Source organism: Lygodium microphyllum, chromosome 8, assembly GCF_053477565.2.
Source record: "Lygodium microphyllum isolate KBCC chromosome 8, Lygodium_microphyllum_v1.1.10, whole genome shotgun sequence".
Lineage (NCBI taxonomy): Eukaryota > Viridiplantae > Streptophyta > Polypodiopsida > Schizaeales > Lygodiaceae > Lygodium > Lygodium microphyllum.
Window position 1 is genome coordinate 23,867,716 of NC_141142.1, and position 15,400 is coordinate 23,883,115.

At 37.8% G+C, this 15,400-nt stretch overlaps 1 protein-coding gene across 1 annotated transcript in view; it reads right to left on the reverse strand.

The window, feature by feature from the left end:
* Window positions 1-6,410: 6,410 nt before the first annotated feature.
* Window positions 6,411-15,400, reverse strand: part of LOC148032063 (protein-L-isoaspartate O-methyltransferase-like) — a 33,636-nt gene continuing 24,646 nt past the window's right edge. Inside the window, exons 2-4 of the mRNA XM_087682690.1 lie at window positions 7,388-7,655; window positions 7,101-7,265; window positions 6,411-7,019 (exon numbers count right to left, since the gene is read on the reverse strand). Coding sequence (XP_087538816.1) covers window positions 6,772-7,019; window positions 7,101-7,265; window positions 7,388-7,655 — 681 coding nt within the window. The 3' untranslated portion in view covers window positions 6,411-6,771. The remainder of the gene's footprint in view (window positions 7,020-7,100; window positions 7,266-7,387; window positions 7,656-15,400) is intronic.

Below are 15,400 nucleotides of genomic sequence, written 5' to 3' on the forward strand. Positions count from 1 at the left end.
AACTACTTCTTTGATCTCATTTGGCTTCAACCAAAAGGCAATAGTGTTCATGTTACATTTTAAAGCATAGAAAATAAGCTAACAAGTGTGGACTGCCCATACTTTCTTTAAGGATTTCGCCCCTCATTATGCTTCAAGACAAACTAAGGATACATTTTGCCTCCTCAAAGTTTAAAACTCTACCATTCTCTTCTACAAAATTGCTAAGTCTATAAATATGTTATTGACTACATTGTAGAATATAGAGCAAAAATGTCATTGAAACCTTCTTGCAATGTGCTATAAATATGTTATTGACTACATTCTAGAACATAGAGCTAAAATGTCCTTGAAACCCTCTTGCAATGTGCTCTTGCCAAAATATTAAAGTTCTTTGTAATTTAACTCCCATTGAAATGTATAGAATTTCATAGGCCTTGGGCAATAGGTTATCTGAATACTATTTTCTCCATGTGCAAAAGAACTAGACTTTTGAATGGCATCATAATCCTTACACCTAATGCCTCTTGAATGCATGGCCACATGGATTCAAATCCATTGTGTCAAATCCCTTTTCACTTACACCATTTGAATCCATGGCCGCAAGGATATTCACTATACACTTTGTTGGTACTTACAAATTTCTCAACTATGTTTCTCAAAAACACTTTGAATTTCCTATCATGTATTATCTCCTTTTTCATTTGGAAGGACAAAAAAGAATTGACTTATTTGCAAGTTTAAGATTAAACTTCATATTCTCCTTATCTAGATGCACCAATCCCTCAAGGGGTGCACTTCAAAATATGTGACTGTGCCTTCTGCAATGAATAGAAGGGTTATTTTATTTGAGAAAACTCCAATAAAGTTACAACATTATATTTAGGAAAGGGGATTTGTAGATGGGAAAAAAAAAGACTTATCAACTCCTTAAGAAATAGTGATCGTTTTATTGCAACATGTAAAAAAATGGGTTTTTAATTCCCTTTGAACGCATGTGATCTAGATTATCTTAATATGTATCCCTCGATCACAAGTCTAAAAACACCAAAGGGATGATCGGGGGATGATCTTAAGATGCATCCCTTGAGCACAACTCTAAAAACACCAAATAGTAAACTAGTTATGTATATCACACTTAAAACAGAGTAGAAAATGTAAAACTCTTGTAATCACCAAATAAATAAATATTGACATTGATCACGAATTAAGCAAAGGAATCTTACAAACGTTAAATGCTAAAATAATTATGTACATCATTGTTTACATAGAGATCAAGGAGCTTCAAAATCATGTAATCAAGTATTACTATTGAACACAATTTGAACAAAGAGCAACCAAATCCATACTTGATTGCATTGATTCATTTCTTTAAGCCTCTAGAACTAGGCTTAAGAGTTCCCACATTTCATAACTTTCCCCTTCATTAGCATCCAAAGATTGTTGGTGTTTTCTTGAAAAAAAGTACTTGCTTGTTTAACTTTGTTGCAAAATTATTCTTCCTCTAGTTTAAGTATTTTTATCCCATGCTCTTCTTGCACATGGAGGAGCTCACTTGCAATGTATTGTGATTACAGACTCTCATTTTCTACCCATGTGAATGTGGAATGTTAGTAACGATGTAGCACATTGACTCCAACAGTAATAAAACATAGGAGGGTTATTAGACTAGACAATGGGGAGGCACTCCAATTCAAGAATCAATAGGATAGCTTGAACCTTCACAATAGATATGTATATCATAGCCTAGTCTATCTCATACTTTCTTTGACATCTACTAGAAGTACCCTCTCATGCTTCAAAATGGGCACATTCTCATTATCTAGATCAATGTGTGGGTGCATTCCTCTTTTGTTCCTTCAAAACTAGCCTCCCCATTAAGCACATTTGTATATTGCTCTTCATGGTTGCAAAGTGGGGGGCTATTTGGAGAACTAAAGGGATTGGTGGAGGTTGTACCATGCCTCTATATAAATTTGCAAAATATTGACTTGGAAGGTTGATTCACTCGGAACTTTCCTATCTTGAACGCAAGCAGTTGTGAAATAACAACTCTAAGACAATATCTATCCTTCATTTTCATTATTAACTTTTTATTGAGAGTGCATACTCCAAAGGACATTATTGTGCCGCTAGGGAGAGGGTCACACTTGTACTCATGGGGATGCAATTTTATATTTTACCTCACCAACATTTCATTTTCTTTTGTACCTCGTATATTTTCCTCTCATTTTTCTAGAGAGAGGAATAGGAAATCGTATACTTTTTACAAGGCCCTCCAAATGACCTCTAAAATATCTTAATGCAAATGATGATATGTTGGCTCTACTTTTCAAGTATAGAAAACCACTACCAAGTACATTTCTTGTTTGTTTTTCTTTGAGGATCAGGTTTGTTTTATTTTTAGCTTGAATTATTGTAGCAAGCTTGAAGCTTGCAATCTATTGACTTAGGGTCTTGATCAATCTTTGGCTACCTTCTTGGTTTGTCTTGTGTTACCTACTCTTAAGGCAAAGTGTGACGTTGTTTAATCTTTTTTGATACTTTACTCTAATGACTATATGACTACGACCACACCCTATGGATTGTGGAGTTTTAGATGGGATATAGCTAAGAAGTTGTTTAATATTTTTTGACACTTGGCTCTAATGACTATATGACTATGATCACATCCTTTGGATTGTGGAGTTTTGGATGGGATATAGCTAAGTCTAAATGGATTTTATGCTTATTGTTTGTCTATGTGACGTAGCTAAGGCAATCTTGAATAAAATAGAGAAGATTTGACCTTGGTGGATTTATGTACCAATAATTTGGTCTATGCAAGGGTGGCACTAGTTGATTATTCCAATCATCCACAATTTTAAATCAATTGGGCTCTTCTAAGTGTGGCTAAAGGTAAGTTTCCACTTGGTTCAATGCAAGCAATGCAAGTGCAACATCAATTCTATCCAAATTAACATGAAAGACAAGTGCAACATCAATTCTATCCAAATTAATTCAATCAATTGCAATGACAAGTGCAACATCTTAGGTTTGGACTAGGTTAGAACTTCCAACCACAATAGGTGCTTTCAAGTGTGTTAAATACTAGAGGAGACACAACAAGTCTATCTTAAGGTGAAACAACGTAAATCCCTAGGCTAAAGGCAATAATCTTTCTTGGAAGTGGGGTAGCCTTGTTGCAAGCTTAAGAAGAATAAGACTTTCTAGTCTAGGGGTAAGGACATAAAGTTTGACTCTTACTCTGGTAAGAGAGATTCTGTTAAGGCATTAGCCTTTGTCAAGTAATTTGAAGTTTCTTTTTCTGATGGTAATTTCTCAGAAAAGTTCAAGCTCAGGCATGTAGGCATGCACTTGAAATAGCCTTAAAATGATATTTGCAAGAACTAGACTTACCCTCAAGGTAACATTACCTCACGCATGAGGTAAATGAACTTTTAATCATCTAGATTAGATCTCTAAGGCATAAAAAAGATCCAACAAGTTCAATATGTACCATTATGAGTTCACAAACAAGAGCCTTGCAAGTTAAGGCCTTCAACATGTCAATGGTGCGCAAGTGAATACCTATGCTTTTAACCTTCGGTATTATTACCTCAAGGGTAAGGTATTTATGCCCATTCTTAAGTATAAGTTCCTAATACCCTAGAACAAGCAAAGTTTTGAAGCCTAGGTTTCTATGATACCCTTCATTAGTAGATGTTCAAGTCTTGTTGGAGTTGCCTTGGTCAGGGGGGAGCAAGAGGTATTTGTGAAGGTATTCAAGCCAAAGATACCCTCAAGGTTGTGATGAATAGAAAATTGAATCATTCTATTAGGCACAATAACGTGCTAAGTTTCAGTTGTTGTTTGGGAAATGTTGCTCTAGTCCAAGTTGTACCTTGGCTTGGGTTGGAGAAAAGTGCTATGGATCAATGTCTTACCCTAAGTACTTTGATCTAGAAAGTGAGTTTTGGGTTGAAGTTGAAGCTTGGAAAGACCTTGAGGATATGCAAATGAAGATCCATTTCAAGATGAGGTCATTGAAAGCACCTCTTATCCTAGAGATTTATGTAAGAATATCAAATGTCATGGCCACAATGGTGTGCATAAGTGAAGCCATAAATTGAACAATCTCAAAACTTGTATGCGTTACTTGTACATATATGGAAACAACAATGGAGGTGGATAATGCACCATTAAAGCCTCAATGGGGCTAAGGAATCAAGTTGATATGGGGGCACATCTTCACATGGATAGGAAGTTCTTCACCTACAAATGTATGGCCATGATGCACATTCTAAGAGTGAAGGCACAACAAAAGCATGTAATGAGTTTGTCCATAAATGACGGATTTTTGTGGCCTTTTGAGCATGACTTTTAGATTTTGCAACAAATTATGTCGCCATAAATGAAGTTCATCGTTTTAAACTTGAATGGTGTGCTAGAACCCTAGAATGATGAAGAAAATGGAATCCTTGCATCTCCATTCGGCCTACATTTGGAAGGTTTATTTCACATTGGCATTTGGAGCTCCATACAAGAGAGCAACCTAAAGCACTTGTTGCACACACTAGAACATGTGCACAATGAAGACTACATGTGTGTCTTTTTAACTCCAAGTACGATAAATCCAAGTGTAAGACCAAAACAATAAATGGACATTACCTAGCACATGCTCATCCCATCCTTTTGTCTCGAGAAAGGGAACATGGTCCTCAAATCAAAATTTCAAAAGATCACAAAACCATTAGAAACATCCTCTTTTGAATCAGAGAGAACCTAAAGCAATGGTTGACTGCACTAAAACAAGGGTGCAAAATGAAGACTAGATGCGCGTCTTTTTACCTCAGAGTATATGATAAATCCAAGAGCAATACCAAAATAATAAATGGATATTATCTTTCACATGCTTGTCCCATCTCTTTGGCTTGAGAAAGGGAATAGGACCCTCAAATCAAAATCTCTATCTTGAGAAAGGGAATAGGCCCCTCAAATCAAAATCTCAAAAGATCACAACACCATTAGAGGCATCCCTTTCTTGAATCAAAGAATCAAAGAATAAGAATAATCAAGTTTACTATATGAAAAATTTACGGAGCAACTCCTTGCAAATACATTCAAAGTGCTAGAATTTACCTCTAGGTGGAGGATATTTAATAAAATTTACAAACAGCTGCAACCAGCTCTCCACATCAAATGATCCCACCCCCCTTTGACATTATTTGCTTCTTGTATGCAAGAGTGGCAAACAACTTCTATCATCACTATGTTTTCAAATTTATACTTAGGTCTTTTCAAATCAAGCATTCTAGTTAACATTTAGGAACTCCAATCAAAATGATCTCACACCCCTTTGACATTATTTGCTTCTTGTAAGAAAGAGTGGCTAACAACTTCTATCATCACTATGTTTTCAAATTTATACTTGGGTCTTTTCAAATCAAGCATTGTAGTTAACATTTAGGCACCCCAATCAAAAGCAAAAATGTAAGCACCTCAAACTTCTCATTATGTGAGGTTAAAAAGAGACGGATCTTTTTCTCATCCAAATGCTACAATTTGCTTTCATGACCCCAATGCTACTTCTAGACTTTTGGCAAACCATCCTAGATAAACAAAAGCTATGCTCTACAAGTTTGGATGCAAGAGGAGTAAAGCAATGCCTACTCAATTTTTAACTATTCAATTGTTTCCAAAACTAACAACCTCTGCCAAGTACTATTCCAAGGATCTAGAGAGCACCATTCTAAAGCAAAACTTTTGCACACTTCTTTTTACAAACAATGATCAAGGAGCATTTGTACCCCTTTTGAGAGGAGCAAGATTAGAGGTGATAATTGTGTGTGTGTGTGTGTGTGTGTGTGTGTGTGTGAGTGAGTGAGAGAGGAGACATGAATTAATCATTAATTACATATTTCACTTTGCTTGTGTACCCTTGTTAAGTAGAGAGAGAGAAGTTAACATAGTCGGAAGATGCTTTGATGGCATATCCCACAAATCTAAGCCATGAGCCACCACAAAAACTTCAAAATTTGGAAACTTTTTGACCAACCATTCTACACCCATACGGTGATATAAACACGTGCACACGCACTCCCCCCACTCTTCTATGCAAGAGAAAACAGGGGTACATATAGCTTTGCCAAAGGCACTCTTTTCTAATATGAATAACTATCCTTGGTTGCACTCTATCAAGAGATCAATAACAATCTTTGCTACTTGTGTGTGTCATTTTGTGCACAAAGAAAATTGTCCATCCCAAAAAATTTCTTCAGAACCGTTATTGAATAATATGAACTTTGTAGACATCTTTTTTCCATTATTTTCAAAAACTGGCTTTAGAAAAGATAAGAAACCCCAAGGATGAGCTAGATAACTTTGCCTACAGGCAGGCCAAAAATAAAAGTCATGACAGCTTCAGAAAATGATTCAATAGGAAGCAAGAATTACAAACCAAAAAAACTTGTTGAAAACTAATATCAAATAATTCTGTTTCGCACTTTTTTGTATGGTCATTACAATATCCGGTTTATCGAAACGGGCATTGTGCACTCTTAGTGTTAACAAGGTGCAAGTTGAATTAAATACATGTGTTACCCCACCTCCAAAACAACACTCCAACCTTATGTGACACGAAATTTAACAAGATCATGGTCATCCAGTGTAGTTCATTGTCCCCCTCACATCTATGCACAAAGCCTATATATATACAACCATGACTGCACAACTAGCATACTTTGTTTCTGAGTCAACACAGTCTCTGGCTAAATACAACTGACAACATACAGCATCCTGCACTATAGCCAATCATGAACCCACTTGTTCACTTTTGCTTGTCAATGGGACATATCGCACAGATGTTGCCGTCCACTTTTTCACAGACCCATCAGCTTGTTTGTCAACAACCTGCAAATCTTGAAAAACATCACCCACTGGGATGACCAGGCGTCCTCCAGGTTTCAACTGTTCAAGCAATGGCTCTGGGATCTCTAGTGCCGCGGCACCTACATGTATAGCATCGTATGGGGCTGCATCCGGCCAACCAAGTCTACCATCTGCCCACCACAGAACATAAACTGCATCACACCAAATACTATGCAACATCAACATAAAGAGTCCATGGAGTTTGTGCAGACCTGCCACATGAAAGAAAAGGCTTCCTGAATCAAGCAAATGTGCAGCCTTGCTTGCCCTCACATTCCGAATGGACTGCTCCACAAGCTCAGGTATATGTTCAACACCCACTGCTCGTCCTTGCTCACCAACCATCAATGCAAAACAAGCAGTCAAGTATCCAGTTCCTGTGCATCCATCACAATATCCAAAAAAATATAGAATCAAGTTACTCTTCCCTGCAAATACCACTTACGACTATTCACAGAAGCCAATCCAGTTTCAGCCACAGAGGGTGTAGGCCACTTGCCTGAGCCAATATCCAGTGCATGCATCCCAGGTTGTAAGTGTTCTTCAAGCAGCTCAAGACAAAATGCATGCATGTGAGGGGCAGAAATAGTAGCATTATAACCAATAGGCATGGGACTGTCCATATATGCTAAACCACCTGCAGGAGCAAACAACCCTCTATCAACCTGCTCCATAACTTCAGCTACCCTCTCAGACTTGATTACTCCATCTTGTTGCAGTGTCTCAACTAAAGATTTGTTGTCATTGCATTGGCCCCTCCAAAAAAACTGGTTCATGAAACATATTAATCAGTGATCCACGCATTCCTCAAATAAGAAGAAGGAAAGAGAGCAGCATTACTCCAGTGAAGTGCTTTCACTTGATATTTCTGAAGCTCAATGGTCTACAGATACATTTCAAAGTTAAAGAAGATACTGTTTTCAGTAAGATAAACCAAGTGATGAAGACAAATATAACACAAGAACAAAGTACCACAAAGATGACGACCATCAACTGATAACTTCAAAAAAACTGCAGAATTATGAATGAAACTGTATATTTCCCATCCCCTAGCTGCAGAAGTATGCCCTAGCCTTTATTTTATCAATTACTTTTAACGGTCCAAATTATCCACGGAAGAACTTAGGAAAATATGAATTTTGACTAGAACCTTGTTTTAGCCTCCTTTTATCAAATTTCAGTAAAATATATTGACCATTTTCAAAAGCCAAATGTCTTCTTCATTTATCTACTTGTTTCTTTTGTTGCTCTTGGGCAGCTTCAATAGTGGCTTAAAGTTGATCCATTGCTATTTTTAATCAAAAGTAAACTCATCAAAAGCAAAAAGCATATTTAGTGTGAATAATTGAAGGAGGAATCACTTTACCCCATATTATCTCATTTGGAGCTTTCCTTGTGGATGTTCTTATTATATTGTTGCAAGCAAACTCTAACAATGAAAGACATTTCTCCCATTGTGACTTATATTCGTCAACATAAGCTTTCAACAAATCCAAATGAGAAGATTCATAACCTCTATTTGGCTATCACTTTGAGGATGAAAAGACCAAGAGAATTATAAAGTGGTTCCCATATTCTCAAATAAAGCATACCAAAAGTAATTTACTTCTAAATGTAGAACCTCTCTCCAATATGATTTCAAATTGTATAACATGTAATCTTAAGATATATTAAATGAAAAGTCTTGCGACTTGGGAAGATTTTAATGTTTTATGATTGGAATAAAATATGATTGCTTGTTGAATCTATCAATTATGACCCAAATCTTATCATGACTAAAAAATGTTCTTAAAACATCTGAGATAAAATCTATTGTGATAGATTCCCACAAAGCATTAGATTCCAAAAGAGATTGCATTAGTTTTGAAGTTTTTTCCTATCATACTTTGATTTTTAACATGCTAGGCAACGTTCAAAGAAGTTGTTATGAGAGTGTACAAAAAAAGAAATCTGCACTAAACAAGGAACAAATACTAAATACAAAAGCAGGACTAATCAGTCACTACACGCAACCCACAACATCATTGGGGGCACTAGATCAAGCTGATGATGACAGCATCACCAGAGACAGAGGAAGATGACAAAGTCGGGAGTCTGCATCTACCAAGGAAAAAGAAAGATGATCTGCCAAGTGAATGGGAAAGGCTATAAATAGCCAAATATCCCCAAAATTGGCCAACCAGCATTGAATGCTAGTCTGGCCACCATTTAACACTAATAAAAATGCTAGATGTGCTCAAAATTTTCCCAAAAATAGTGAACAATGTCTGGCAGGTGAGAAATATTGATGTATGCAAAAACCACTCGAAAAATGCATACAAAATTCCGACTAGAGGAGAAAATGCACTTAAAGGCTATAACCTAACTGCTCCAGAATGAGCTACCTTCTCCATCAAAACAAGTGATAGATAGATCAGAGCTCCTAAAGTCCTCGTTTGACTCAATCCAAGGCTCACGGGCAAAGAGATGACTAGGTATGACAATTATGACTACTAACACTCCCTCTCAAATCTTGGATGCAACAAAAGGCCAAGGGAGAAACCGATCCTAGGATGGCAAGAGGAATACCAATGTCAATGAAAACTACCAACGAAAAAGCTCCTCAATCATAATCCTAAGAAATCCCCTCTGAAACACTGGGGGCCAAGAAATCCACAACCGCATCACCGAGATCGTCCCCATCTAAAAGGGATGGGGGATATGAGGAAACTACTAAAGGAGAGGGTGGGGGATGGGAAGGAACCTAAGGAAATGATAGTGCACAAGCGGAAATGGGTGTAGCAAAATAGACAATCGCCTTAAAGGACCGTGCAAAAGAGAAAGGGAATGGAGTCTATAAAGTCTGCTCTCCTGTCAACCGTCATGATAATAGTCCTTGTAAAAAAATCCTCAATACAAACCGCCTACTCAATAAAGACAACCCGGATACCAAGCCTAGTAAGGCCATAGACTAAGAGAAGTGAAAAGCCTCCTAAGTCCAGAACATAAAGGACCTCTAAAAGGAAGCTCGATATGCTGTCAAGAAACAAAGGCAAAATGCCAACACCACTAATGGGCACTGATACAATGTCACCAACAAGACTAAACCCTTAGAACGATATAGATCTTGCAACAAATCACCTCCGGGAGTCGTATGAGTAGAAGCTCCACTATGAACCAGCCAAGGTTTCTCAAAAAACAAGGCATCAATTGAAAAAAGCTCCTCCAAGTCAACAATACGAAGGAGCACTAACTCATGAGTAACTGCTAGAGTAGCGATAGAAGGCTCGGATGTGTTAGCGCTATTCTTCGCTCCCGGACGAAGGTGAGGGTATTTCTTCTAGCATTTCTCCTTTGGATGTATCCCCTTTCCATAGTATGGGCATTTAGGCCTCTCCAAGTCAAGAGTCAAAGCTTGAAGGACCCTCCTATCTTTAGCCTTAACTTCCCTTTCTTCTTCTTTCCCCCTTTCAAACCTGCAACAAAAGCTTTGGTGCAAGTGGATCCACTGGTAACCTCTTTGGCGCGTTTGTCATACTACAAAACAAGCGAAGCAAGCTCCTCCCATAGAAGCTTTTCACAGGTCCTCAATGTAAGAAGGCTAGTATAGAAGATATCAAACCGGGGAGATGGCAGTTGAGTCAAAAGAATCATAGCTATATCCTCTAAAAGGATCATTCTGCCAAGGGATACAATCTCATTCCTCGTGTCCTCCAACCTATTAATATGATCCTTTATGGACAAAGAATCATCAACAATAAACATCTGTAATTTCTTCTCAGAGTAATCCGGTGGGCAAATGTCTTCTAATGGTACAAAGAAGCAAGTTTTGTCCACACTTCCACTGCTTTTTGTAGCCTGGCCATGCACGAGGACAGAATCCTATAAGCTTATAAAGAGGAAAGATCGAGCTCTAGAGTTGAGATGATCCCATAGAGCCACACAATCCATCAATGATTCAATAGTGGGATTCTCCCCTGGACGGGGAATAGGATGTGTAACAAACTTCCAAAGATCAAAAGTATCAAGGATACACTCCACCTTACTTCATCAAAGCAAGTGGTTTGAACCATCAAGCTGGTCTTACTTCGATAAAGAAAGAAGTACAGGCACATGTCTAGAGGGTGTTATGCATGGCATACGGAGACCAACAGAATGGACCTTCTACGAAACATAGAGAGAACTAGGAGGACAGAGTTCCCAAACAAACAGGCTAGGTGACCTCCATTCTTTACAATCCACACAATAGTCTGCCTAATAATTCCAGTGCCATTCGGAGTAATGAAAATGCTCCTCATCTATATCATCAAAGCCGCAAATTTGGTTATAAGACATCTTCGATATCCTGCAAGACACCCAAAAGGTCCAACATCTCCAATAGACGGGAGAAATCAGCTACAAGCATTGAGTAGATACCCCCGCCTAGCCAAGATAGTCCATCGCTTGCCTAGAAACCTATTCACCTAGGAAAGAAGAACTATCACCAACACCTAGAAGGGATCTCTTGATGCAAAGGAGACTATGTTTACAGCAAATGTAAAGGTTAATGATTGTGATTTCAGCCTAGGGTAGTCATATCTGCAACAATCTCCACTCTGTTCTCTCAATTGACGATGATACCATATGAGTGTGCAATGAAAGAAGGAACACGCATAGAGAGAGAGAGAGAGAGAATCTACAAGAAAAAAAGAAAAAAAATATGCAATGAACAAAGAACGAATGCTGAATATAGAAGGAGAATTGATCAATCCATGTACGCAACCCACAACATCAATGAGGGCACCAAATCAGGCTAATGATGACAACAACATCAGAGACGGAGGAAGATGATGGAGTCGAAGTGTGCGCCTACTAAGTAAAAGAAAGATGGTCTACCAAGTGAGTGGGAAAGGCTATAAATAGCCAAATATCCCAAAAACTAGTCAACCAACAATCTGGGCCAAAAATATGGCTCAAAAGTATTTAATACTGGTAAGAATGTGAGATGTGCTCAAGAAAATCCCAAAAATAGTTAAAAATGTCTAGCATGTGAGACAGATACATAAGGAGGTTCATAACTTTCTTTAAACACCTTCTGTCAAACAAGAAGAGTAACACAAAGGCAATAATTCATGAGAAGAAAATAGTCTTTGATAGAATAATTTAGATGAGAATCTCCTTGCTATAAATTTACCCAAACTGCTAGAAAATTAGCATCTTAGTCATAAGTACTCATCATTGTTTGGAAATCATCTTGTTGCGCCACTATAATAGTTGCAATACAAGGCAATCTAAAAAGCACATCAACAACTACATTTTGTTTCCTTGGAAGCATACATAATTTGAAAATGAAACATAGACAAGAATATCTCTCAACTTGCATATTTTTCCTACAAATGCTTTTGAGTCTCGAAATATTTTAAGCTCTGATGATCAGTTCTTAAAAGGAAACATTACCTAAAAGATAATGTTTCCATATCTTAAAAGCATAAACCACAACTACATCATATCTTTTCTCCACATCATTTAGATAACAGCTCTCAAAGGCTACAGCATATTGACCACTACACCAATACAATCGTCACAAGCATCCACTTCCACCGCATATAGATTTACCTACTCTAGAATCATAAGCACATGTTCGAATGTAAGGGTTGTTTTCAACTTTGTGAAAGTTGCCTTTTTTTTCTATTTCTATTAAAAGAAGGTCATTATCTTTATAAGGTCATGAAGAGGAGAAGCCATATGTACAAAATGTTACAACCATAAGCCAATAAAGAATTAAACCTCATATACATCGCGAAGATCGGGTCATTCTTAAATTATCTTAATCTTTTTAGAATACACTTGAATCCATTTAAAAGGGATAACCTGGCCACCAAGATAATTGCTAACATGGTATATGTTGGGTAGATCACAATCATCTAAGATTGCATTCCCCTTGAAGGAGCAAGGAAAAGTGGTTGCCTATGTAGTATGAGCACACCTAACATTGGCCAAAAAAAAAAAAATGTATAAATGAAGAGAGAGACCTCCAATATGTAGGTGTGGCGCTTGGGTGCTCAAAAGTGAAAAGTAGAGGCTACAAATGACAAGTGTTTGCTAAAAATGACGACACTTGTCTTGCAGGTGTAAGTGTTCAAGACCCAAGTATAAATGCATTCTTTTATTCTTTTGTGTGTACCACACTGGTACACACCCATCTCTTGACTCTCCACTCTCTCTGCAATGTACTGCTGAATACACCTCAATTGATATGCACACTACCTGAGTTCTTTCTCTCACGCCCTTCAAATTGGTATCAGAGCATTGGCAAGAGAGCGCACATTTCCCGAGGACAGAGACAGGCAGTCATGATCAATCAGTGGTCAGTTTGACCAGCAAGCATCAGGCGACAGGAAGGCATGACAGTTTGCAGCAGGTGTCAATTTCTGTCCAGGCGGCAACGTTTTGCAATCAGGCACAATCATGATAGACTGGCAGGCGACAAACAGGCTTGCAGGGCACAAACAGGTCAGTGGTGACTAGACACAGCATCCCGGGCCAATGTTTCAGCTGGTGACAGCTCGCAAGCAGCCAATAGGTCAATAGCCTAGCTCTTCAACACTTTTTCAGTCTTTTTTTGACATTTTTAATTATTTTCAGAAAGCAGGCCCCCTGCCCACTAACAAGTATTCGCGTGCGTAAGCATAGTGCCCAGATCTGTGCAGATTTATGTCTGAAAATTTGGGGCTTTTCCCAGATTTGATGCTGGTCATGCAAAAGAACAGTGATATCTAACCAAAAAATTGCAGACATTGTGTGCATTTGCTTCAAAATTTTGGGGCTTTTCTTATACAAGTGAAATTTTGATCAGTTGAGCCAATTCCAAAGTGATTTGTGCACATTTGGACCCTAAATTTTGGGGATTTTGCAGAATTTGTGAAATTTCTGCAACATTTGCCCGTATAAGACACTCGGGATAATTACTGCGATTGGGGCAGATCTATTACAAAAATTTTAAGGCTTTTTGCATCACTGATGCATTTTGAGTCGATTTGTGCTACGGTAATTTCATGGGGCAGATCTATTACAAAAATTTTAGGGCTTTTTGCATCGCTGATGCATTTTGAGTCGATTTGTGCTACGACAATGAAATTACCGTAGATTCAATGTTGAGTGGGAGAATTTTGGACTTGGGATGTATTAAATTTGTAAAAGGGCAGCTTCTCTTGGTACATGTATTGCTGAATGCTCACTATGCAATGAAATAGTGATACATGCAGTACTTGGGTTATTACATTTGGGTGTTACGGTGATGTATTATTGAAGTGGGAGCTGTTATTTATGCATATGTATCAGATTTGATTCATGTACATACTGTAGTCAGCTCTTGGGACTGAAATTGCAGCAAAATATCTACTTCTTGGACACCTTTTGAAGTACAAGTGTGTGTACTTGCTGTTACATTCAGCAACCTTGCCATTGCCATTGGCTGAAAGTATTCAGCATTTTATTGCAGTCTTTTATTGCTAAAGATGATTGGCAGTGCATCTAAATCTGACACACAGAATCTTTTTGAGATTTGTAAATTTGATGCCAATGGCTTTGATTTTTGGAAAGATCGTATGCAAGGTATACTTTTTCTGAAGAAATGTGATGATGCTTTGGCTAACATAAGTCTATTGCTTTGCCAAATGAGGATTGGGTTAAAATGAATAAGAAAGCTATTACTTACATTAAAATGGTTGTCACAAATGATATCTTGGTTGATACCAAGGACCACTGCTTATGCAGCTTGGGAGAAACTCAAGGCCATGTATGAGAATACAACTCCTGTCAATTTGTTATCTTCACTGCAAGGCACTTCCTAGAAAGTTTGTTGCAGTTGCAGAAGTGCAATCACACATGGAGTTATGGCACAAGCATCTTGGACACATGAGCCCAAAGGGTTTACATGCACTTTCTTCACTTCGAAGAGTTGATGTGAAAAACTCAAAGCTTGACTTTTGTGATGACTATGTTTTGGGAAAACATGTAAAGAGTTCATATTCTCATGAAGCCTCTAGAAAGGTATGTATCTTGGATATAGTCCATTCCAATGTATGTACCATGTCAATAAAAACTCATAGTGGTTTCCATTATTTTGTGCATTTTATTGATGACCATTCTAAAAATTTATGGGTTTATTTGCTTAAGCAGAAAAGCAAGACATTGGACGCCTTTAAAGAGTTTTATGCATTTGTTAGTACTCAAAAGGGCTTAACATTAAAATGCATAAGAACAGACAACGGGGGAGAGTATGTATCTAAAGAATTCACTAAGTTTTGTAATGTCAATAAAATTAAGCGAGAGCTTACAGCTCCTTATAATCCATCATCTAATGGTGTGGGTAAGTGAATGAATCACACTTTATGTGAGAAGATTCAGTGCATGTTGTCCACAACTAATCTCCCCCACTCGTTTTGGGAAGAAGCACTTAAATCTGCGATACATATTTGCAAGTGATCTCCACATCATACACTTGAAAGTGGCATCCCTGAAGAGGTTTAGTCTGACAAACCTAGTTCATATG